The sequence below is a fragment of the Pristiophorus japonicus genome, chromosome 9 (assembly GCF_044704955.1).
Source record: "Pristiophorus japonicus isolate sPriJap1 chromosome 9, sPriJap1.hap1, whole genome shotgun sequence".
Taxonomy (NCBI): domain Eukaryota; kingdom Metazoa; phylum Chordata; class Chondrichthyes; family Pristiophoridae; genus Pristiophorus; species Pristiophorus japonicus.
The window spans coordinates 183,318,400-183,343,294 of NC_091985.1; the positions used below are offsets into that span (position 1 = coordinate 183,318,400).

A 24,895-nucleotide genomic window follows, 5' to 3' on the forward strand; every position below is an offset into this window, starting at 1 on the left:
ACCCGTGCTCCCGTCCCCCGACCCGACCCCCCCCCCCAATGGACCCGATCCGACTCCCGCTCCCGGACTGGATCCGACCTGACCTCCCCCTCCACCTCTCTACCCCCCTCCCTCCCTCTCTCCCTCCCCTCCCTCCCTCTCTCCCTCCCCTCCCTCCCTCTCGCCCTCCCTCTCTCTCTCTCCTCCCTCTCTCTCTCTCCCCCCTCTCTCTCCCCTCTCCCTCTCTCTCTCTCTCTCCCCCCCTCTCTCTCCCTCCCTCTCTCTCCCCCACCCCCCCCCCCCCGACCCGACCCAACCCAACCCAACCCAACGCCACCTACCTGTAAATCTGGTGCTGGGGACGGGCCGGCAGCCTTCGGTCCCGAAAGGCCTGCCTGAAGCACTTTCACACAGGTAGAAAGATGGTTTATTTAATCTTTTCTTTGCTTATAAATGTTTATTCAGGTTGGATTTATTTGTATAAGTATAAATAAGGATTTATGATAGAATTTAATGACTTCCCTTCCCCCCCACCTCGTTCTGGACGCCTAATTCGTAACCTGCGCCTGATTTTTTAATGTGCAGAACAGGTTTTTTCAGTTCTACAAAAATCTTCACTTGCTCCATTCGACTTTAGTTTGGAGTACGTTTTCACTGTGAAAACTTTCAAATCAGGCGTCAGTGGCCGGACACGCCCCCTTTTGAAGAAAAAATTCTGTTCCAAAGTAGAACTGTTCTACCTGACTAGAACTGCAGAAAAAAAACTTGGAGAATTGCGATTTCTAGGCTAGTCCATTCTCCACCAATTGCTCCTAAAAATCAGGCGCAAATCATGTGGAAACTTGGGCCCTATAAATGCAAGTTAATGTTGTTGTCCCGGTGTTGTGTTAATAAAACCCCACCGCTTACTTCAGCTCGCACCTGGTCTCCTCGTTATTTTCATCTAAACTGGCTTCATTGTTTTAATATATTAAATAAAGTTTCATCAAAAGTACATCACACCTTCTCCAAAATGCATTGTAGACGCGACCTGTCGTTCTATTGCACCGGGTGATCTTACTCTGGAGGGTGGATATGTAATTTAATGATCTGTTGGAGACATGGGCAAGGGGCTGACAGAGCACCCGTCCCATCTCATTAATCACCCTTGGCTGCGTATCATCTGGACCTTGCACGTATCAGGATTAAACCGCACAGCAACTCTGCTGTCCGTGAAGAGAGACGAGAGAGAGACCAAAGCGCTGTTTGCCCCTCTCAGTGTGTCCCTGAAGGACTGTGCCCAGGCTGAAATTCTCCCCCCATACGACCCTCCCCCCAGATCGTCCTTTCTCAGCTCCAGCCAGATGATGCTAAACACTCAGGTGGCAAAGACAAAAATCCACAGCACTGTGTTGAAAGCAACACTAATTTATTTTGTCTCTATCCCAAATATTAAACTCCAGTCCCATTACAGGAGTTATTAACATCAGCGTTACAGGAGTTATAAACCCCAACTGTCAGAATGAACACGAATCAGTCCGGGATGTGATAAACAGCAGCAATAACAGCAGAATCCAAACCCTGCAGTCACTTATGAGCTCGCTGGTATCTCAGCAGGTGGGATGACCGAGTGAATCGCTTCCCACACTCAGAGCAGTTGAATGACCTCGCCCCAGTGTGAACTTGCTAGTGTATCAGGAGGTGCTGTTTGCTTTTAAAACTTTTCTCACAGGCAGAACTTTGAAACGGTCTCTCCACAGTGCGAACTCGCTGCTGTGTCAGCAGGTAGGATAATGCAGTGAATCCATTCCCACACCCGGAGCAGCTGAACGACCTCTCCCCAGTGTGAACTCGCTGGTGTGTCCGTAGGTGGGATGACCGAGTGAATCTCTTCCCACAGTCGGAGCAAGTGAATGGCCTTGCCCCGGTGTGAACTAGCTGGTGTGCCAGCAGGTCAGATGAATAAGTGAATCTGTTCCCACAGTCTGAGCAGGTGAACGGCCTCTCCCCGGTGTGAACTCGCTGGTGTGTCAGCAAGTGGAATGGCTGAGTGAATCCTTTCCCACAGTTGGAGCAGATGAACGGCCTCTCCCCAGTATGAATTCGGCGATGTGTTTCCAGCTGGGACAGGTAGTTGAATCATTTCCCACAATCTCCACATTTAACTGGTTTCTCCCAGTGTGACTGCACAGGTTGGATGATCGGCTGAAGCCTTATCCTCACTCGGAGCACGTGTACCGTTTCTCCCCACTGTAAACGGTGCCTTCTGCTTCTATGGTCAAAAGCCGATGATATTCCAGTCCGGATATATCGACTGACTCTGTCAGATCTTGAGGTGATGTTTGGTTTGAGCTTCCAGTCTACAAATCCTCCCCTTTTAACACCCTGTTAAGTGAATTTCAAACAGGAAAAAGGGAATGTGAGAGAGAAATCAAAGGCAAAAATCAAAACGGGCCACATTGCCACAACATTCTAAATTGTTAACAAAACAAGCCTTATAAGGATTTCCTTCAGTTTCTCGTTCTCACTGGACCCTCGGGCCCCTCGTATTTCCGGAAGGTTATTTGTGTCTTCCTTCGTGAAGACAGAACCAAAGTATTTTGTTCAATTGGTCTGCCATTTCTCTGTTCCCCATTATAAATTCACCTGAATCTGACTGCAAGGGACCTACGTTTGTCTTCACTAATCTTTTTATCTTCACATATCTATAAAAGCTTTTGCAGTCAGTTTTTATGTTCCCCACAAGCTTCCTCTCGGACTCTATTTTCCCCCTTCTAATTAAAGCCTTTGTCCTCCTCTGCTAAATTATAAAATTCTCCCAGTCCTCAGGTTTGCTGCTTTTTCTGGCCAATTTATGTGCCTCTTCCTTGGATTTAACACGATCCTTAATTTTCCTTTTTAGGTTCGGTTGAACCATCTTCTCCGTTTTATTTTTACTCCAGACAGGGATGTACAAATGTTGAAGTTCATCCATGTGATATTTAAATATTTGCCATTGCCTATCCACCGTCAACCCTTTAAGTATCACTTGCCGGTCTGTTCTACCCACTTCACCGAAGTTACCTTTCCTTAAGTTCAGGACCCTAGTCTCTGAATTAACTGTGTCACTCTCCATCTTAATAAAGAAATCTACCGTATTATGGTCAATCTTCCCCAAGGGGCTTCGCACAACAAATCTGTTATGTTCAAAGAAACTGCTTCTTCTGCATAACCCATGTAAACGATTAGGGCTAACTTGCAGGCTAATGAATCGGGAACATTACAACCGGTCGGCTATGCATCCAGGAGTCTCTCCAAGGCCGAAAGGGCTTACAGCATGATTGAAAAAGAAGCTCTGGTTTGTGTTTACGTGTTAAAAAAATGCACAAGTATCTGTTTGGTTTCAAGTTTGAGCTAGAAACCGACCATAAGCCGTTCATATCGCTATTCTCAGAGAGCAAAGAGATTAACACCAATGCCTCTGCCCGCATCCAAAGATGGGCGCTCACGCTGTCGGCATACAACTATGTAATTCGCTGCAGTCCAGGCACAGAGCACTGCGCTGATGCTCTCAGTCGGCTCCCATTGCCCAACACCCGGGTGGAAATGGCACAGCCTGCAGACTTGCTGTTGGTGATGGATGCATTCGAAAATGAAAAGTCACCTATTACGGCCCGCCAGATCAGGACCTGGACCAGCCAGGATCCTTTACTGTCCCTGGTAAATAAAAACTGTGTCCTCCATGGGAGCTGGTCCAGCATCCCAGCGGAGATGCAGGAAGAGAACAAGCCATTCCAGAGGCGGAAAGATGAAATGTCCTTACAGGCGGACTGACTTTTGTGGGGTAATCGCGTGGTCTTGTCCAAGAAAGGCAAGGAAACGTTCATACGCGACCTACACAGTACCCACCCAGGCATAGCCAGATCCTATGTGTGGTACCCCAGCATGAACTCAGATTTGAGTAATGTGTGCACCAATGCAACACTTGCTCTCAACTGAGGAATGCATCCAGAGAGGCACCGCTAAGTTTGTGGTCGTGGCCCTCCAAACCATGGTCTAGGATCCACGTTGACTTTGTGGGCCCATTTCTAGGCAAAATGTTCTTGGTTGTTGTGAATGCTTATTCAAAATGGATTGAATGTGTAATAATGTCTGTAAGCATGTCCACCGCCACCATCGAAAGCCTACGAGACACGTTTGCCACACACGGCCTGCCAGATGTCCTTGTCAGTGACAATGGGCCCTGTTTCACCAGTGCTGAATTCAAGGAATTCATGACCCACAATGGTATCAAGCACGTCACATCTGATCTGTTCAAGCCTGCATCCAACGGCCAGGCAGAACGGGCAGTTCAAACCATCAAGCAAAGCTTGAAACGTGTGTCGGAAGGCTCCCTGCCGACCCGACTGCCCGAGTCCTGCTCAGCTACTGCACCAGACCCCATTCGCTCACTGGAGTCTCCCCAGCCGAGCTGCTCATAAAAAGGGTGCTCAAGACAAGGCTCTCGCTTGTCTAGACTGATCTCCATGATCACATCGAGGGCAGGCGGCATCAACAAAGCATGTATCATGACGTCGCAAACTTGTCACACGATCTTGAAGTCAATGGCCCTGTATTTGTACTATGGACATGGTCCCAAATGGCTTGCTGGCACGGTCATAGCCAAAGAAGGGAGTAAGGTATTTCAGGTCAAATTGGCCAATGGACTAAGGTGCAGAAAGCATTTGGACCAAAGCAAATTACGGTTCACAAACAGCCACGAGCAACTGAAGAGGACTCCACCAACTTCGACCCTTCAACACACATGCAAGTGGCAACCAACATCACTGTTGACCACGAAGCTGAACTCACCATCCCCAGCAGCCCGGCAAGGCCAGCTGCCCAGCAGCACACCGAAGAACTAACTAACTCACCCACACCTGCATTTGTACCGAGATGATGGACAAGGGAGCGAAAAGCCCCAGATTGTCTCACCCTGTAAATAAGTGTACTACTGACTTTGGGAGGGAGTGATGTTATGTATGTAACCCTTGGCAACTTGTATCACACCACCACCAGAGGGCCTACCACTTGGAGTCCCAAGGGATCCCAGCATCCCTTGGGAGCACTGAATATAAGCAGGCCACCCACGAGGTACCTGCAACCTGGAGCTAATTAATGGAGCTAATGTCACACATACTCATTGCATACAGTACTCAGTTGTATCCTTTATAATGAGCATAACAATATCTTTGTTCATTACCCACCTTTCGCCCTAATTAGAGTTGCTTTCACCAGCATGACCATTCCCCATACTGAGGCTCTCTAATTAACGAGCAGAGCATAAACACTGACATCACTGGTTCATCTGAATGGCCCATTTCTGTGCCGTATATCCTAGGTAATTTTGTAGTCTCAGTATAAGTGGTCCCTGGATTTGATGCCTCAGTGTTACTGGTCCCTGGATTTGTTGTCATGGTGTTAGTAATCCCTCAATTTGGTGTCACGATGTAATTCATCGTGGATTTGATGTCTCATTATAACTGGTCCCTGAATTTGGTGTTACAGTATAAATGTCCCTGGATTTGATGCCTCAGTGTAAGTGGTCCCTTGTTTGGTTTCACAACGTAAGTGGTCCCTGGAGTTGGTATCACAATGTAAGTGGTCCCTGGATTTGGTGCCATACACTGTGAGGTCCCTCGATTTGATGTCATTATGTAAGTGGTCCCTGGATTTGGTATCACAATGGAAGTGGTCCCTGGATTTGGTATCACAATTTATGTGGACCCTGGATTTGGTATCACAATGTAAGTGAACCCTATATTTGGCGTCACAATGCAAGTAGTCCCTGGATTTGTTGTTGTAAATTCCCGGATTCTTTTACCTCAATCTGGTTCAGTAAAATTACTGAGTCGAATACCTCTTGTGCTTTGAACAAAGCAGTCTTTATTACCGGCCAGTAAGACCTATCAGACAGAAGATATACTCTCTGGATAGAGCGTACACACTCCCTACGGATATGTGAAGTTACATCGTAAAGCGTTAACAGTTATACAGTTTTGAAATCAGATAACAAAATACAAATGGATTGACAGTCTAACTCAGCCACTCATTAGTCAATCTATATGAGATGTTCTTCTTGAAAGCTCAAGTATTGCCTCTAAATGTTTCAATCTAATGGTGTGACTATTAACTGAGACCTTGCAATTCTGCAGATGTATTTCATGTTACAATTATATATTATTGGCAGGATTAGTGACTTGAAACCTTGAGACAGACTGTTAGCTATGCTGATGTTGCACTATTTGCAATCTGACATTCTCCCAGCTATTCTTCCATGGCTTATACATTTTCATATATCCCGTTTACTTTACTGTCCTTAATTCCATATATTCCGTTCAGATATCCACATCCCCCCTTTTATCATTCCATGATAACATTTAGGATCATTCTATGAGTATTGCATTGTTGAGTAGTTCTCTAGTTTGTTGGATCATAACCCGGGAACCCTTGACCACAAGAGGGTCTGCTAACCTTGTCATTGCTTTACAGCAGAGGTTAAGGCAACCAACAATCAAACAGCAGGTAATTATTGTGATGAGAATAATTGCCCCATGTATTAGATCAAACCTGCTAAGTTCCTTTGCTGGTGTGGATAACTTCTTCACCTCCCTCCTTATGTGATCGTCAAGGTGGGTTATGTTTTCTGAACTATCAGGAATGTAAGTGCAACATTCAGATCCTATCAGGGCACACGTTCCCCCTTTCTCAGCTAACAGGTAATCGAGGGCCATTCGGTTTTGTAATGCTACGGTCCTTATCGCTACCATTTCAGCTGTGATGCCCTCCAGAGCCTCAGCAGTGCGGTTAGCTACCTGTTCCAATATCGTTTCTTTGAATCCATCTAACAGTCTCAGTTAGGGTCAGGGGAACGGTGCGCAAAGGAATTCCCCCTTTGGGATGTATAGGGATATGTGAACACACCCAGCATCTAGTGAAGTGCCCTTTTTCCGCATAAACGTAAGACATATACAAAAAGGTGTTTACATGGAGCTCTCGCCTTTGTCTTTCTTCCCGTGCACCAAAACTGTCATATATCAACACTATTATGCAGACAGTAGCATACAGACACAGTCTCATCTTATAAATAGTCCAATTATTTAGCTGATAAAAAAGTTCTGTTTTCCCGTTTCCCTTCTTCAGGTCTCCGTCAGTGTATTTGGCTGTCTGACAGGTAAGAGTTCAAACTGATCGTCCTTCAACTGCCTTGTTCAGCTATAGGGAGGAGGAGATCTGGAACAGAAACAGGAATTAGACTAACCAGCAAGATTTGTTTAAACGGTGATGAGCTTGCAGTGGTGCAGGTGAACCCAGGCACTTTTCCTCTCAACCTTGGCTGCAGTGGGGGTAGTGAGTGACACCTAAAAAGGCCCCTCCCATTGTGGCTCTAATCCCTTCCGAATCCATACTTCCCTGGTGCCACGAGGGACAATTCGGGTAAAACTGGGAGGTCGAGGTGAGCATCTTGAACCTGGTTGTGAACTAGTCGCAGAGCCTGAGTCAGAGAAAGAACATAGGTGGTCATCAGTCTAGCTGAGATCTCATATCTAGGAACAATTTCCCTCATTAACACCTTAACAACAGTCTGAGTCTTATTGTCCAGGTTAGGGTAGGCTTCAATCCATCTGCTAAACACATCTACTATTACTAACACATATCTGTAACACTGAACTTTTTGCAACTCAATGTAGTCCAACTGAAATGTCTCAAAGGGACCTTCGGGTAGGGGCGTTTTACCCCAATCACAGGGGACTCCCTTCCCTGGATTATGTTGCTGGCCAACCAGGCAACGACTACTGATGTTCTGGGTGAGCGCCTGGAGTTTAGGGTGCCACCAAATAGCCAAAAGCGTATCACTTGTTGCCCTTGCTCCACAATGAGTAGCAAAATGCAGACATTCTATAACCCATGAGGCCAACTCGCAAGTCTGTTCCGCGGGAATGGTCCAGAGTTTAGAAACATTGTCATAAGTACATGCATAATATTTTCACAACAGTTTATCTTTTTCAGGGGCGTCCCCCTGTGCTTTTATAATATCTTGGATGGTTGGCATTGGTTTTTCCGAGGTTAACTTATCCTTCGCAGGATTTTTAGTCTGACTCATAATTTTGGGCACTACCATCTGTTGGTCACGAGAGGCCTGTTTGGCCTCTTGGTCAGGACAACGATTCCCTATATCAACCAGAGAATTTCCGGTAGTATGGGCGGTACATTTGACAATGGCAATGCGTTTGGGGAACATGAGGGCTTGCAACAAATCGGATACTAGCTGTTTATGAGATATCTCATTCTCCTGTGAGGTTAGGAATCCCCTATTTTTCCATAATTGTCCGAAATCATGCGCCACCCCAAAGGCATACCTAGAGTCGGTATAGATATTGACTTTGAGATCTTTGGCCAAGATACAGGCTTGGGTGAGGGCGAATTGTTGAGCAGAATAGGCGGTTTCAAAGCGGCAGATTCCAAGACCTGATTCTCCTGGTTTACTATGGCGTATCCTGAGATTCGTGTATCTTCTGGATTAATAGAAGTACTTCCGTCAACATACATAAACAATCATGACTGGGTTCTTCCTCATCTTGTGGTGGCTCAGTAAGAATACAGTCTGGATCTTCCATTGGTACATCAACTAAATCTTCCCTGACTGATGTGGCCTCTTAAATTAAAGAAAAGCAGTCACGACTGGGTTCTTCCTCATCTTGGGGTGGCTCAGTAAGAAAACAGGCCGGATTAATTGCAGTACAGTGCCGAAAGGTCAGTTTAGGATTGCCTGTGATTTCAGTGGGTTCTGTCGGATAGAGGGCCAGTCCACATTGCCCTGCACTGGGATCTCAATTAATGGGAGTATAACCCACTTGGGAGGGGTCCTCTGCCCACACGAGGATCCACATAGTCAGGTATGTCTGAGCCAGTATGATGCTGTAGAGTCGTTAAGACCTTCTCGGGGTCCCCATGAAATTGGACTGTTCGGCCATGTTTTACGATTTGCACATCCCGGCTGGTAGGGTCAGCCTCATCTATGGCCTTGCGTACCATAACTCCCAAATCTTTAGCATCGTGAGGGGCTAATACTTCACGAGCAATATGCGGTGCCATTGTTAGGGGCTGTTTCCACAGATTCTTATCCACTTCCACAAAATCTGCCTCTCTTTCCAGTCCAGTCACTCTAGCCCTTCATAGAATTCCCTTCACTTCCCCTTCGTGATCCTGATAAAAGTTCTGCAGGTCCTGATTCTTTCCACTGGGATCGTATGCTAGGGTCACGTGATAGGGTGCCTGCGGCAGGTCCAGAGACCACCACTGAGGGGTTCTAGTGCTATAATACTGCCGCTTAAGGGTTTCCTGTTTTACAATAATCTCCATACTCCAAATGCAACTGGAATTTGCAAAGGAGGTCTCTAGCCATCAAGTTACAGTCCAGATTGGTTGTGATAACAACTCGATGTTCCACCGATTCTTCCTGGTAACCCATTTTAACCGGTTCTGACACTGGGAATGTCGAGATTTGTCCCAGGAATCCTGAAAGTTCCTGTGTTTCAGTAGAGGCAGGGAGTTTAAGCTTTGATTGTACAGAAGACATGAAGGCTCCCGTATCTATCAAAAAGGGTTGCAACTCATTCAGAATGGGTTGTCGTCCGGGGAGGATCCCTGCGTAGTCAATCGGGGGACAATTGACCAAAGGAGTTGTTTCTGGGAGAAGTTAGTGTAAGATCCTCCTCTCCCCCCTTACCCCCCTCCTCTTCCTTTTCCATGCTGACGGTAGGGGCAATTTTTATTCCAATGTCCTTCCTGCCCACAATTAAAACAGTCAATTCCTCTTACCCAGTCCCGGCCTCTTCCCATACCATGCCGGGGACAATAGGGAGGTTTATTAGCAGGGCTCGGGCCGTTTGGTTGTTTAGTATAACCGTATCCTTGCTGATCCATCCAATCCTGTATGCCACACTACGGTTCTATTGATCCTTCCTCTCGAGATGGCTCTTCCTTTCTAGTCACGTATTCAGTCTTGACCCGGGTTGGGGGCGCACCTCCCCCCTCCCCTTTCTTTTCCTGCCAATAATATCTAACTGCCCTTTCCATCTGTCTGGATAGCGTGAGCAATCAAATCGTTGTTTGAAGATCACAGACATCTATAGAGAGGTGGTCTGCAGCTTGTTGTGCATCAGGGTTTGGCATTGGTCTGACAGGGAATCGGTGTCGGGACTTTGGGATCTTGGAAATCATTTCTAGGCCGGAGGATGTTTCAGAGCTGTCTGACTGCTTGACAGTTCTGCGTCTCGATCGGCGGGGGTGTTTGCTATGTCTTTCACAACTTGGACTGGTAGGTTGACTAGAAAATTTACGGGACTGTTTGTGATGTTGAGATATAGTTCTGCCCTTTCGAGTGTGAGATCTGGTCCTTTCGGCTATATTGCCTGTGAACTGGGGATCCGAATCGCTATCAGAGGATGAGGAGTCAGTTTGGGTTTGTTGTTTTGGTGATATGTGGTTGTTCCTAACTCTTTTTACCGGAGTGTTAGGTGGAGGGTGTTGGGAAGAGGACTGGAGCAAGAGGCCAGGGGGTGCGGGAGGCGCCGTTGGGCGCTGAGTCAGTGGCCACTCATCAATTTCATCATCAGCCTCGGTTAACACAAAGCCAGCCATTTTAACTTGTAGTTGATCAATACCTTTCTCAGAGGTCCCAGAGGATCTCTTAGCAAGTTTCTCGTGCGCACATTCATTCTTTTTTTTTAAGACGTCTACAGTTTTAACATGTGTTCCCTCTGTCAATGCAAGTCCTAACTTAATAGCATTTGTTTGCCAACTCGATAGAAGTGATGCATCTTTTAATTCTGACAATAATGTCGCCAGGTTGCAATTACATTTTTTATCCCCTTTTCCTCGTCCCCTTCTCCAAATTAATCCCTGTGCTTTTTTTTTACCTCTACGCTTCTAGTGTCACCTAGAGGCCACTGGTCATCCCCTAATAATTTGTTCAGGGCTCCTGATAATTTTCTAAAGTCTTCAGCTCTTTCAGGGAATTCCTCACATAGCTTTTGCAGCGGACTATCCGCATCCGTGGTTTTATCTAACTGATTACCCATTTTCACACTGCCCCTCGTATTACTGTGTCGCTACACGTTCGTGTCGTCATGCAATTTAAACAAACTTAAAAATAGACACAGACTTTACAGAACTAACACTGACTTTAACTAACTCCAAATAACCAAACTTTACTAATGCTAACACTTACCCGCGTCGCCGCGCGATTTCAATACTAAACTACCACGTCGCCTCGCAGTTCACGTCGCCGCGCAATCCGCGTTGCCTCGCAGTTCACGTCGCCGCGCAATCCGCGTCGACCCGTGGCTCGCGTCGCCGCGCGAGTTAAGATACTTTAAACTTTAAAAGATAAACAAGGACTTCTAACACTTACCCGCATCGCCGCGTGATTTACAAAATAGACAAAGACTTCTAACACTTACCCGCGTCGCCGCGCGATTTCAATACTTAAAACTTTACTTAAAACTCTAAACACTTAAGACTTACAAAGACTTACCTCCATTAGCACTGACTTTCGCGATTCGCGTTGCTGCGCCTCTGCGTCACTACGCGTCGGCGTCACTGCGCGTTCGCTTCGGCCCTTCTCCTCTCGGCCGCACGTCTCGCGTTGTTTGTGCGTCTGCACCGCTGCGCGTTCGTGTCGGCCCTACCTTCCGAGTTGCTGCGGGGTTTTTAAAAAAAAATTCAATCAGAGCCTAGACGGGCCAAGTGATATTCAAGGTCCCTTCGTCGTACCTGAGTTGAACACTGATCCTCTATTTAAATCCCCATTTTATTCCCTGTGAGCCTAAATTTCTAATTTTGATTTCTTATGAGCCTCAATTAATTTCTTTCAGTCTTCAAATTTCCCTATCCTTTCGCGTTACTGCACAGTTTAAATCCAATCAGTCAATGAAAGCCCTAATTTAATGGAGTTTTTCTGCCAATTGGACAGGAGTGATTTATTTTTTTCATAATTTAAAATCTCAGAACATTTTTTTTTAGCACCTATTTAGTACGTTACTTTTTTTTATAACTAGAGAGAAGTCTGGCACGTAGGCTGTGGACTGCTTTTCGTTATCTCAATTGTTCCAGCCTCAAGGTCGTGTTATTTAATATAATTTTTAAAAAAAATCCTTTTGAATCCATCTCAGTTGTTTTGCTGTGCCTTCTCTGAATGTTTTCTTTCAACAAGTTTTTCTTTTTTTTTAACCACCGGGACCATGTAATTTTTTCTTTTTTTTTAACAAACCTATCCTTTGGGCATTTCCTGGCTCCGTAACTTATCATGCGAATATACGTAATTCAATAAGGTTCACACTCTTAAACTTCCCACATACAAGACAACACTACGAAGGGTTAAAACAAACTTTCATTCTGTTTGAGATAAGACAAACCACAACTCCCCGGCTTTTTTTTTTACAGTAAAAGTCACAGAAGCATTTCTCATTTAAACAGACATTCACAAGAGTCTCTTTTCTTTCCTATTAATTTTTTTTTTTTTTGGATCCATGATTGATCATCTATCCCTATCTAGCTCTAACTATCTTTCCAAGTCGCCGCTTGGTTTGCGTCATCGCGCAATTTCCCTATCTCTATCCCTATTCTAAGTTTGAAAGGTATTCACCAGATTGTCCTGGATCTCGTTCAGACCCTACCTGAGAACTAGCGAGTGGCTAAACTTTCCTCAGACTTTTGAAACCGGGGGAAACTGGAGCAGTATTGAAATCATACTCACTGCAGTGGCCACTTTCCCCTCGTCTCGTCCAAGGCTAGTCTGGCTCTTAATTCGCAAGTTTTCGGCAGTCGTCCGTTGAGATCCCACTTCTGACACCAAATGTAAATTCCCGGATTCTTTCACCTCAATCTGGTTCAGTAAAATTACTGAGTCGAATACCTCTTGTGCTTTGAACAAAGCAGTCTTTATTACCGGCCAGTAAGACCTATCAGACAGAAGATATACTCTCTGGATAGAGCGTACACACTCCCTACGGATAGGTGAAGTTACATCGTAAAGCGTTAACAGTTATACAGTTTTGAAGTCAGATAACAAAATACAAATAGATTGACAGTCTAACTCAGCCACTCATTAGTCAATCTATATGAGATGTTCTTCTTGAAAGCTCAAGTATTGCCTCTAAATGTTTCAATCTAATGGTGTGACTATTAACTGAGACCTTGCAATTCTGCAGATGTATTTCATGTTACAATTATATATTATTGGCAGGATTAGTGACTTGAAACCTTGAGACAGACTGTTAGCTATGCTGATGTTGCACTATTTGTAATCTGACATTCTCCCAGCTATTCTTCCATGGCTTATACATTTTCATATATCCCGTTTACTTTACTGTCCTTAATTCCATATATTCCGTTCAGATATCCACATTGTCACCAGCACCTCGTCACTGGGACTGAGGGCAAACCCGCAGCCCAGCAATACATTCAGCACAGAACGATCCCAGAGAAATCTATTCCCAATTAATATTGCCCATTTAATTCACCAGAAACATTCCAGTGCCTGCAACGAAATGCAACCCCACGTATAACTTCAGTGAAACACACAATACAAAACATTAAAGGAAAAATAAACCCCATCATAGTTCAACAGAGGCTATTAATGGGAAGTAAATCCCCCTCACTCATACACCTCCTTCACCCCTACTCTCCAACCCCTCACCAGAACTCCTTTTTCATCCCATTTATCTCAAACTCTCACCCCGACTCCTCTCTCACTCCTAATCTCCAATTCCCCTCATCCAACTCCTCTTTCACCCCTACTCTCCAAACCTTTCACCCCAACTCCTCTTTTACCCCTACTCTCCAAACCTCTCACCCTAACTCCTCAGTTACCCCTACTTCCCAAACCCCTCACCCCAACTCCTCTTTTACCCCTACAATTTCATTTTCAACATCACTTACACAAGCCATCCACACTGGAGGTAAATCTGAGCAGCTTCTGTGTGACGTTGAGGTGATCACTGGACAATAAAGTGCAGAGACTGGTGGGTGTCTGCTCATTACCCTCGGTGTGATTTAATCCCCTTTCCCACTGAATACTGTGGACAGACATGGTCACCTTAGTAACGGAATAGTCAGTGTGACATCACTTTCTAAACAAGAGCACACACGACAATGGGTTATCAATAAATGGTAAAGGGATTAAACACTCTGCAAGTACATTGTAAATAATAGGAAATAAAATGCTGGAAAATAATGCTGGCGAAGATAGTAACTTATCTCAGATGCATAACTTATCTCTGTGGCATTAAGAATGATGTGTTTAGTTAACACACACACACACGCACATAATAGATATATAGAGAGCAAAGACATTGTGTGCACACTTTTCAGTTCTTCTGTTTAACCTGATGCTTTTTTAAACTTTATTTGGTCTTTAGGAGCCTGCGGGAGCCCATCAGGCGGTGCTTGCTGCGTCAGGATACAAAGAGACCGCGCGCTGTTGCTTCTCAGAAGTTGCCTGGGGGAATGGGGAAGATAGTTAAAGGGACAGGGACTCACTTATCACTGCCTATTTATACTTAAAGGAACAGTCCAATTTATTTCGGAGTTTCGAGGACTTCACGAACCGAGCTCCCATTAACAGTCACTCCCTTCTGTACTGTGCAGTGATTGTAAAGCTGTCTATTTCAGTGATTTGCGCCTTTCTAAAATGTCTCACTGTTTTTGATGATCCATTTGACGCTTGTCTAATTTGGAAAGACTTCAGAATTGTGCAGTGTGCAGAAGGTTTTGTTGAGTAAAATTTGTTTCAAAATATTATTTCTAACCCTCCCCCAACCCCCCAAATTTTAGAACACTCTGCAACACTGATTAGGAAGGTTCCAAGTTCGATCCTTGATCTGGACTGTTAGTTGATCTTAGCCAAGGCAGCAGTCCAGGGGTTATAATTGTCCTCAGTACCACTGGGCTAAATATGAGTAAAAATTAGCCAGTGCCCCTACTCTTGATACCGATCCAATGACATCAACTGGGAAATGACCTCAACTGGGAAGTGTATGGATCTCATTTGAGGGCAAGTTTGGACTCGGCTCTGATGCCTACCACAGTGGAAATTTATATCCTATACTTAAAGTAATAACTTTTGGAACCTCCATTTGCAGGGTATTAGAAGGGGAGGATCTGCAGCTGGGAAACTCAAACCAAACATCATGTCAAGATTTGAGCGATTCACCAGATTGATCAGGATCACCTTATCATCAGCCTTTGGAAAAACACCAATCACAGCGGGGAGAAACAGGACGCATGCTCTGTGTGTGGATGCACCTTCAACCAGTCGTCTAGCCTGTGAGACTCTTGTGCCCAGCTGACTCAACACTGTAAATGTGGGGACTCTGGGAATGGATGCAGATGCGCGTTGGGTGGAAATATAGCAGAGAGAGGCCGTTTACCACCTGAGTGTGGAAAGAGATTCAGTCGCTCATCTCACCAACTGACATTCGAGGATTTAGATATCAGACTTTCTCCTGTGAATATAGAACTGTGTTATTGAGCCGTGATGTTTTTACTTGTTCATCTTGTTGACTGTATACCTTTGCCAATTATTTGATGTGATCGGTTTACTTGTACATGTTTTAAAAAATACATTTACTGAGTGGATTCAAATTTAAATTGAAAGCAGCTTTGCAGGCATGATACTCTATTCACACATCGAAGGTGAGAGAGATGCTGTGGGGCACCCGAAAAGTCCAGTATGTGAGCGTAATTGACAAACTGGGTTTTGTGTTTAGTGATCCTGGGAATGTTAGCTATCCCTACCCTGGAGACCAAGGCAAAAAGAGGCACTCTGGAAGGTATGGGGAACTGAGAGTTGTGCCTGAGCGTCACCAAAGGCATGAGAACTGAATCACTCTAGAGTTGGAAAGGAGAAAGGGCGCAAAATGGAGCAGTCGGTAACAGGATATCAATTATCTCACCTTATCATGGAGATATCAAATATCGACACATTGTATTATTTGAAACATCACAATATTAAACTCCATCCCAGTATTCGGGGTTATTAACATCAGCAGAAACAAATCCCAAATGACAGAACGAACACGATTCAGTCAGAATGCGATTATCAGCAGTAATAACAGTAGAACCACATTCCTGCAGTCACTTGTGAACTCGCATTTCAGATAACTGAGTGAATCCCTTCCCACACTTCCCCAGTGTGAACTCGCTGGAGTTTCAGGAGATCGGATGACTGAGTGAATCCCTGCGCACACACCGAGCAGGTGAATGGTCTCTCCCTGGTGTGACTGCAACGATGAATTTCTAGATCAGACGGGGAACTGTAACCGTTCCCACAGTCCCCACATTCCCACGGTTTCTCCATTATGCGGGAGTCCTTGAGTCTCTCCAGGTTGGACGATCAGTTGAAGCCTCGTCCAACCATAGAACACGCATAGTTTCTCCCCGCTGTGAATGGTGCAATGTTTTTTCAGGCTCTGTAACTGGTTGAAGCTCTTTCAACAGGCAGTGCATTGGAACACTCACACTCGGGTGTGTGTGTGTCTCGGTGCTTTTCCAGTCACAGTGGTATTTGAAATATTTTCCCACAGACAGAACAGACAAACATTTCTCCTTCCGCATTCAAAGGCCGATGTTCATCATTTCCAGCTTACATGGTTGGGTTCAGACCTGCACCCGCTGTGCATAGAGTGAGAGTAAAATCAATGAGATGCTGATTTTCTCTGCTGGTCATTGGGCCTTTCGTGCTGGCCCAATAGAGTGAGCCTGGACTGGCCCAATAGGGTGAGCCTGCGCTGGCCCAATAGGGTGAGCCTGGGTTGGTCCAATAGGATGATCCTGGGTTGGTCCAATCGGGTGAACCTGGGCTGGCCCAATCGGGTGAGCCTGGACTGTCACAATAGGGTGAGCCTGGGCTGGTCCAATAAGGTGAGCCTGGGTTGTTCCAATAGGGTGTGTCTTGATTGTTCCAATAGGTTGAGCCTGGGCTGCGCAATAGGGTGAGCCTGGTTGGCCCAATAGGGCGAGCCTGTGTTGGCCCAATAGGGTGAGACTGTGCTGGCCCAAAAAGGTGAGCCTGGGCTGGCCCAATAGGGTGAGCCTGGGCTGCTCCAATAGGATGAGCCTGGGTTGGTCCAATAGGATGACCCTGGGCTGTTCCAATAGGGTGAGCCTGGGCTATCACAATAGATGTGAGCCTGGCTGACCCAATAGGGTGAGCCTGTGTTGGCCCAATAGGGTGAGACTGTGCTGGCCCAATAGGGTGAGCCTGGGCTGGCCTAATATGGTTAGCTTGGGCTGGGCTGGCTCAATAGGGTGAGCCTGTGCTGGCCCAACAGGGCGAGTCCGGGCTGGCCCAATAGTGTGAGCCTGGGCTGGCCCAATAGGGTGAGCCTGGGCTGGCCCAATAGGGTTAGCTTGGGCTGTGCTGGCCCAATAGGGTGAGCCTGGGCTGGCCCAATAGGCTTATCCTGGGCTGTGCTGGCCCAATAGCATGAGCCTGTGCTGGCCCAATAGGGTGAGCCTGGGCTTGTCCAATAGGATGAGCCCGGGCCCAGGGTCACCAGACAAAAATCAGACCAACAAGGTTCCTTTCAGGGGCCACTGACCTGGGCACAAACATGTGACCAATCAAACTGACAGACACCCTAAAGCCCCGCCCACACTTTGTCCCTGCCTAAAAGGCCGCGCATGCGACATGATACCTGTCCTGACTGAGATGGTGGCCGCTGAACCTGCTCCCCCAGCCACCCCACCCCCCCCCCCACCGCCGTGGAAAACAGTTACCGACAAGAAAGCCGCGAAGAAAAGGGTCACTCAACCCCCAGCGAAGGTCGACAGCAGCGCAGAAAGTCGAGGAAGGAGAGTGACTCCATCTAAATCTACAAAGTGATAAAGCAGGTTCACCCCGACACCGGCATCTCCTGCAAGGCCATGGGCATCATGAACTCATTTGTGAACGATATTTTGGAGCGCATCGCAGGTGAGGCTTCTCGCCTGGCCCATTACGACAAGCGCCGCACCATCAGCTCTCAGGAGATCCAGACCGCCGTACGCCTGCTGCTGCCCGGGGAGTTGGCCTAGCATGCTGTGTCAGAAGGGACAAAGGCGGTGACCAAGTACACCAGCTACAAGTAAAACTGCGCTGTCCTGAGAGAACAAACCCAAACACAACGGCTCTTTTAAGCGCCACCCACAGCCTCTCTGAAAGAGCTGCACAAACACATCATCATTTAAGAAATAGGAGCAAAGTAGTCCATTTGTCCACACGAGCCTGCTCCGCCATTTAATAAGATCATGGCTGATCTGATCATGGACACAGCTCCACTTCCCTGCCCGCTCCCCATAACCCTTTACTCCCGTATTGCTCATAAATGTGTCTATCTCCACCTTAAATATATTTAATAACCCAGCCTCCACAGCTCTTTGGGCAGAGAATTCCATAGATTTACAACCCTCTGAGAGAAGAAATTTCTCCTCATCTCAATTTTAAATGGGTGACCCCTTATTCTGAGACTATATCCCCTAGTTTTAGTTTCCCCTATAAGTGGAAAGATCCTTTCTGCATCCACCTTGTCGAGCCCCCTCATTATCTTATAATTTTCAATAAGATCACCTTGCATTCTTCTGAACCCCAATCTACTCCACCTATCTTCATGTCAACCCTATTATCTCCGGAATCAACCTAGTGAACCTTCTCTGAACAGCCGCCAATGCAAGCATATCCTTCCTTAAATACGGAGACCAAAACTGTACGCAGTACTCCAGGTGTGGCCTCACCAATACCCTGTACAGTTGTCGCAGGATTTCTCTACTTTTATACTCTATCCCCCTTGCAATAAAGGCCAACATTCCATTTGCCTTCCTCATTACGTGCTGTACCTGCATACTAACGTTTTGTGTTTACTGTACTTATTTCCTGACAACCTTTGAAGTTCCAACCGTAGATATAGTTTTGAATTCTTAGATAAGGAGCTTCACTGTCCGTTTCGACCTTAGCGTCACTGTTGAATTTCCCGCCAAACTACAAACACGGTCCCTGGTTACTCTTTCCCTTTGCTATCATCCATTGTGTTATAGCACCTGCCAACAAATTAAGAGCTTGTTTTAGGGCTGAGACTCAGATAGTAGCCACCGCATTCCCTTTCATGGCCTTTCCAATTGAAAAAAAAGTTCTAGTTGGTGGTCAAACCGTTTATTAACCTCAGAGTCCGAGTGTAACAACCCAGAATGGGAGATCTTACAGAGAGCAAAACGGGGGCAGTCTGAACACTCTGTCCTTCTTCGCTTTTCACAGAAGGACTCCCAATTCTGGTCTCATTGCCGCCTGTACAGGGGATCGATCGATAATAAGAACATAAGAATTAGGAGGAGGAGGAGGCCATATGGCCCCTCGATTCTGCTCTGCCATTCAATAAGATCATGGCTGATTTGATCATGGACTCAGCTCCACTTCCCCGCACGCTAGCCATAACCCCTCATCCTCTTATCATTTAAGAAACTGTCTAGTTCTGTCTTAAATTTATTCAATGTCCCAGCTTCCACAGCTCTCTGAAACAGCTAATTCCACAGATTTACAACCCTCCAAAAGAAGAAATGTCTCCTCAGCTCTGCTTTAAATGGGTGGCCCCTTATTCTAAGATCATGCACTCTCTGTATCCTCTCTGTATCCACCTTGTCAAGTCCCCTCAAAATCTTATACATTTCGATAAGATCACCTCTGATTCGACTGAATTCCATTGAGTAGCGGCCCAACCTACTCAACCTTTCCTCATGTCAACCCCCTCATCTCCGGAATCAACCTAGTGAACCTTCTCTGAACTGCCCCCCAAAGCAAGTATACCCTTTTGTAAATATGGAAACCAAACCTGCTCGCAGTATTCCAGGTGTGGCCTCACCAATACCTTGTATAGCTGTAGCAAGACTTCGCCATCCCCTTTGCCATAAATGTCAAGATACAATTGGCCTTCCTGATCACTTGCTGTACCTGCATACTATCCTTTTGTGTTTCACGCACAAGTGCCCCCAGATTCCGCTGTACTACGGCACTTTGCAATCTTTCTCCATTTAAATAATAACTTGCTCTTAGATTTTTTCTGCCAAAGTGCATGACCTCACACTTTCCAACATTATACTGCATCTACCAAATTTTTGCCCACTCGCTTAGCCTGTGCATGTCCTTTTGCAGATTATTTGTATCCTCCTCACACATTGCTTTTCCTCCCATTTTTATATCGTCAGCAAACTTGGCTACGTTACACTCGGTCCCTTCTTCCAAGTCGTTAATATAGATTGTAAATAGTTGGGGTCCCAGCACTGATCCCTGCGGCACCCCACTAGTTACTGATTGCCAACCCGAGAATGAACCATTGATCCCGACTCTCTGTTTTCTGTTAGTTAGCCAATCCTCTATAAACTAGGAATCTCCAGGTTTACAGTTGGAATGTGTGCCGTTACAGAATCATTGGTGATTCAGTTTAAAACTGAACCTGAATTTAATCCTGATTGTCACAGACTGGAATTTGCTAGAGAAATATGGAATATGATAAAAGAAACAAAACGTATTTGGAAATATTTGGCTAATGTTGAAGTTTTTAACATAATCCTCAATTTTAACAATTATTGGAGGGATTTTTGACTTTCTGAATCGTTTGAGGACTGACTTTTGAGAACAGTAATTTCATCCCTGGATTCATTTGCGGGCTATAGAGACTTTGATTGGACATCGGAAAAGACCAATGAAATTCACCACAAAGCGACCAATCACAAGTTCGCTCCCTGCATTCCTCCAGAAGGGAAAAAGGCAGATATGGGAGGAGTTTCTCATTCTTTCTCTGAATGTGTTGATTGTAGAAATGTCTGGAAGAGGAAAAAGCGGCGGTAAAGCTCGGGCCAAGGCCAAGTCTTGCTCCTCCCGGGCCGGACTGCAGTTCCCTGTGAGCCGTGTTCACAGGCTCCTGCGGAAGGGGAACTACGCTGAGCAGGCGGGTGCCGGAGTCCCAGTCTACATGGCTGCTGTGCTCGAGTATCTGACCGCTGAAATCCTGGAGCTGGCCGGCAACGCGGCCCGCGACAACAAGAAGACCCGCATTATCCCCATACACCTGCAGCTGGCCATCCGCAACGACCAGGAGCTGAACGAGCTGCTGGGAAAGGTGACCATCGCTCAGGACGGGGTGCTGCCTAGTATTCAGGCTGTGCTGCTGCCCAAGAAAACCACCAGTGCGTCCATGAGCAAGTAAAGCGGACAGGATTTAATCTAAGAACCGAACAGCTCTTTTCAGAGCCACCCACAGTATCTGAAAGGGGTCCTTAATGTTCGATGGTTCTCATTTGTCCGTGGATCTATGGATCATAATTATCCCAGATCTAATTTAACATATTGAATTTCGGCAATGAAGCTGAGCGTTTCCTGATCTCGGTTATAAACCGGTCACTCTCTTTCGAACATGTAGAAATCTAGATCACTAAACACTGCCACAGGTTTGCTGTCAGCGGATATTCCCATCAATGGTTCAATATAGAGAGAGACCTACTTCAGAGAAATGCAAAACAGACGGAACCTGAACGTGAGACCGGCCTTCAGTGAACACGTTGTGTGAGTCGAATATAAACGGATGTTAAGAACTGAGGAAAAAGGGAATCAGCGGTTGATGGCCCAACGTTTCTGACTGAGAATTCATTTGTTGGTTTAAGTCCGTTTTAATTCCATGGGAGACTCACATGAATGATTTTCGTCAACATTCATTTCATTGTCAAAAAAAGTGCAGTGCAAATAATTGTCAGACAGTCATCTGTGAAGCCCTACCCCCCGCACTTTTTTGACAGACATGCGACAAGACCCGCCCCCTGCCGGAATCATGGACGTGGTACTGAGAAGAAACACGTGAAGCTCCGACTATCTCCCCCTGAAGTCGCTCGGTCCTTATACAATGCTGCTGTTACAAGCTCACATAAGTCATTTCTGACCTGACAAGGATATTGAAATGACAGCGGTTGCGATGGCCGGGAATCAACCCGGGTCAACTGCTTGGAAGGCAGCTATGCTCACCACTATACCATCATCGCCTACACGACATGCGTTGTATTTACGACTAACTAGGTCTTGTGGCTCTTAAGTGGGACAAATACTATGTTCAGTAATCAGAACCTAAGCACGATGCTGGGACACTTTCCCTCCGATTAGAAATGGTTACTGTGAATAGTTAACTTGCTTGGGATGGGCCCACACCCCATTTATTATTTAAAGCCCTTCTAGCCTAAAAAATAATTATCAACAGATAAAAGGAATATTTTTTGTAATTTTTAAAAGTTGCACATCTTTTGACTAATTTGAGCGACATAATCCTGCTGGAAGGCACTGAGTTTGGTTCAAAATTACCATCGCGTGACCATTATATTAAAACCAGCCTGCTTTCAATGGGCAGGTATCGAACCCGCGGCAGGTATTTGGAAGACAACTCTGTTCACCACTATACCACCATCGTGCTCTGTGTAAATTCTGAGCTTCTCTATGTACAGAGCACTGGTCATGGGTCATTGGAGTATTACTGGACCTTTACTCCTGCTTCTATTTCTCATGTTCTTTTGTAAATGTGGATTTTATTTTGTACCTGTCATTTCTCTGTTGTGTGCATATCATTTTCCTAATATGTGAGTGTGGATGTAATCTCTATTTCAGCTTCTGATATGTGATTGTGGGTTTTACAATTACCCTATCAGCCCCGGGTCGGTAAGAGTGGATTTTACTCAGTGCCTGTCAGTTTCTGGTATGTGAGTATGTGATTGATTCTGTACCTGTTGGCTTCCGTTGTGTGAGTTCAGGTTTTATTCTGCACATGTCAGTGTCGGATATGACAGTGTGGGTTTTATTCTGCAACTGTCAGTTTCTGGAATGTGAGATTGGGATTCCTGTCACTTTCTAAAATGTGAAGATATGTGAGCGATGGTGTATAGTGAGTGGTGAGCTGCCTTCCAAGCAGTTGACCCGGCTTCGATTCCCTGCCATCGCAATCGAGCTAAGTTTCCCCCGCCTCGCGGGCCAGAAATGATTTATGGTACCTTGCAGCAAGATCTTATAACAGCAAACCTGTTGCACTGTTCGTCGACAGTGACCAGTTTATAACCGAGAATGTCTGAGGGTCATTTCTGATCAGGGAAACTAACAGCTTAATTGCAGAAATTCAATGTCAATTGTGATCCATAGAACAGTAACCAGCCCTTTCACAGAAACTGTGGGTGACTCTGAAAAGTGCCTTTGGGTTACTAGATTAAATCCTGTCCGCTTTACTTGCTCTTAGACGCACTGGTGATTTTCTTGGGCAGCAGCACAGCCTGGATATTAGGCAGCACACCGCCCTGAGCGATGGTCACCTTTCCCAACAGCTTGTTCAGCTCCTGGTCGTTGCGGATGGCCAGCTGCAGGTGTCTGGGGATGATGCGGGTCTTGTTGTCGCGGGACGCGTTGCCGGCCAGCTCCAGGATTTCAGCGGTCAGATACTCGAGCACAGCAGCCATGTAGACCGGGGCTCCGGCACCCACACGCTCAGCGTAGTTCCCCTTCCGCAGGAGCCTGTGAACACGGCCCACAGGGAACTGCAGTCCGGTCCAGAAGGAGGAGACTTGGTTTTGGCTCGAGCTTTACCGCCACTTTTTCCTCTTCTAGACATTTTCACAATCGACAGGTTCAGAGAAAGAATGAGAAACTCCTCCCACATCTGCCTTTCTGTGTGTGTGTGTGTCTGAAGAATGCAGGGAGCGAAGTTGTAATTGGTCGCTCTGTGGTGCATTTCATTGGTCTTTTCCGATAACCAACCACAGTCAGTTTAGCCCACCAATGAAAGTAAGGCCGAAATTACTGTCTCCAACAGTCAGAATAATGACTTTTTAATTCAAAACCCACGCCAATAATTTTAAAACTAGCGGATTATGTTAATAAATTCACCATTAGTCAAAGATTTGCCAACACGTTTTAATTTATTTCGTCTTATTCCATATATCCCTTGCAAGTTCCAGGCTGTTACAGTCAAGATTAAATTCGGATGCTATTTCAAACTGTCTGTAATGGGCGGGAATCAATCGCCACTGATGCTGTAACGAGATACATTCCAACTCAATCTTTGTAAAAGTTGGGTTCCATAGATTATTGATCGATCTCCCGCAAAGGCGGCAGTGAGACCAGAACTGGGAGTCCCTCTGTGAAAAGGGAAGAGGGACAGAGTGTTCAAATTGTCCCCGGTTCTGGTCTCTGTAAGAACTCCCATTCTGGGTTGTTACACTACGGGGAGTGTCGGGTTAATAAACGGACTGACCCGCAACAGGAATTGAAAAATAAATTTGAAAAGGGCTTGCGAGAGAGAATGTGTGATTGAAACCTGAGTCTCAGCCCCTAAACAAGCTCTTAATTCGGCAGGCGGTGTAAATGAACGGGTCTGAAAGCAAAGGGAAACAGCGAGCAGGGACCGTGTTTGTAATTTGTGGGCGGGAAATTCCAGCGACACTGAGGTTGAACCGGACAGTGAACCTGCTTATCGGAGAATTCAATACTAAATCTACAGCTGGAAGTGCAAAGGTTCGCACACACTTGTTCAGGAAATAATTAGTGATTTGAGTCTAAAGGGTGATGCGTTTGTGCAGCTCTTTCAGAGAGGTTGTGGGTGACTCTTAAAAGAACCGTTATGTTTGGGTTTGATCTCTCAGGACAGCGTGCAGTTTGACTTGGAGCTGGTAAACTTGGTCACCGCCTTTGTCCCTTCCGACACGGCGTGCTTGGCCAGCTGCCTGGGCAGCAGCAGGCGCACGGCGGTCTGGATCTCCCGGGAGCTGATGGTGCGGCGCTTGTTGTAATGGTCCAGGCGGAAAGTCTCACCCGCGATGTGCTCCAAAATATCGTTCACAGCCGAGTTCATGATGCCCATGGCTT

General features: G+C 46.0%; 2 protein-coding genes, 1 long non-coding RNA gene and 1 pseudogene across 3 annotated transcripts; 1 reads left to right on the plus strand and 3 right to left on the minus strand.

The window, feature by feature from the left end:
• Positions 1-1,644: 1,644 nt before the first annotated feature.
• LOC139273986 (zinc finger protein 664-like) lies at positions 1,645-3,073 on the minus strand. Its single transcript, XM_070891052.1, has 2 exons — positions 3,008-3,073; positions 1,645-2,079 (listed from the first exon to the last, which is right to left on the minus strand). The coding sequence occupies exons 1-2, from the start codon at positions 3,071-3,073 to the stop codon at positions 1,645-1,647; spliced, it is 501 nt and encodes a 166-aa protein (XP_070747153.1).
• Positions 3,074-5,790: 2,717 nt separating this feature from the next.
• Positions 5,791-12,851, minus strand: LOC139272778 (uncharacterized). The gene is made up of 3 exons (XR_011594963.1): positions 12,737-12,851; positions 11,516-11,680; positions 5,791-7,209 (listed from the first exon to the last, which is right to left on the minus strand). It is a non-coding gene; the product is annotated as an uncharacterized lncRNA (long non-coding RNA).
• Positions 12,852-20,828: 7,977 nt separating this feature from the next.
• Positions 20,829-21,215, plus strand: LOC139273987 (histone H2A type 2-A-like). The gene has a single exon (XM_070891053.1). The coding sequence runs from the start codon at positions 20,829-20,831 to the stop codon at positions 21,213-21,215; it is 387 nt and encodes a 128-aa protein (XP_070747154.1).
• A 2,044-nt stretch (positions 21,216-23,259) lies between these two features.
• LOC139272779 (histone H2A type 2-A-like) lies at positions 23,260-23,642 on the minus strand (annotated as a pseudogene).
• Between the last annotated feature and the right edge of the window lie 1,253 nt (positions 23,643-24,895).

What these genes read in the sequence shown, in the direction of transcription:
- LOC139273986 (XM_070891052.1), bottom strand. Translation starts at nt 3,073, where the DNA reads ATGGAGAGTGACACAGTTAATTCAGAGACTAGGGTCCTGAACTTAAGG. An exon ending in GGAAAGGTAACTTCGGTGAA is followed by an intron (nt 2,080 to 3,007) that starts GTGGGTAGAACA and finishes TACCTGTCCCAG; the next exon opens with CTGGAAACACATCGCCGAAT.
- LOC139273987 (XM_070891053.1), top strand. Translation starts at nt 20,829, where the DNA reads ATGTCTGGAAGAGGAAAAAGCGGCGGTAAAGCTCGGGCCAAGGCCAAG.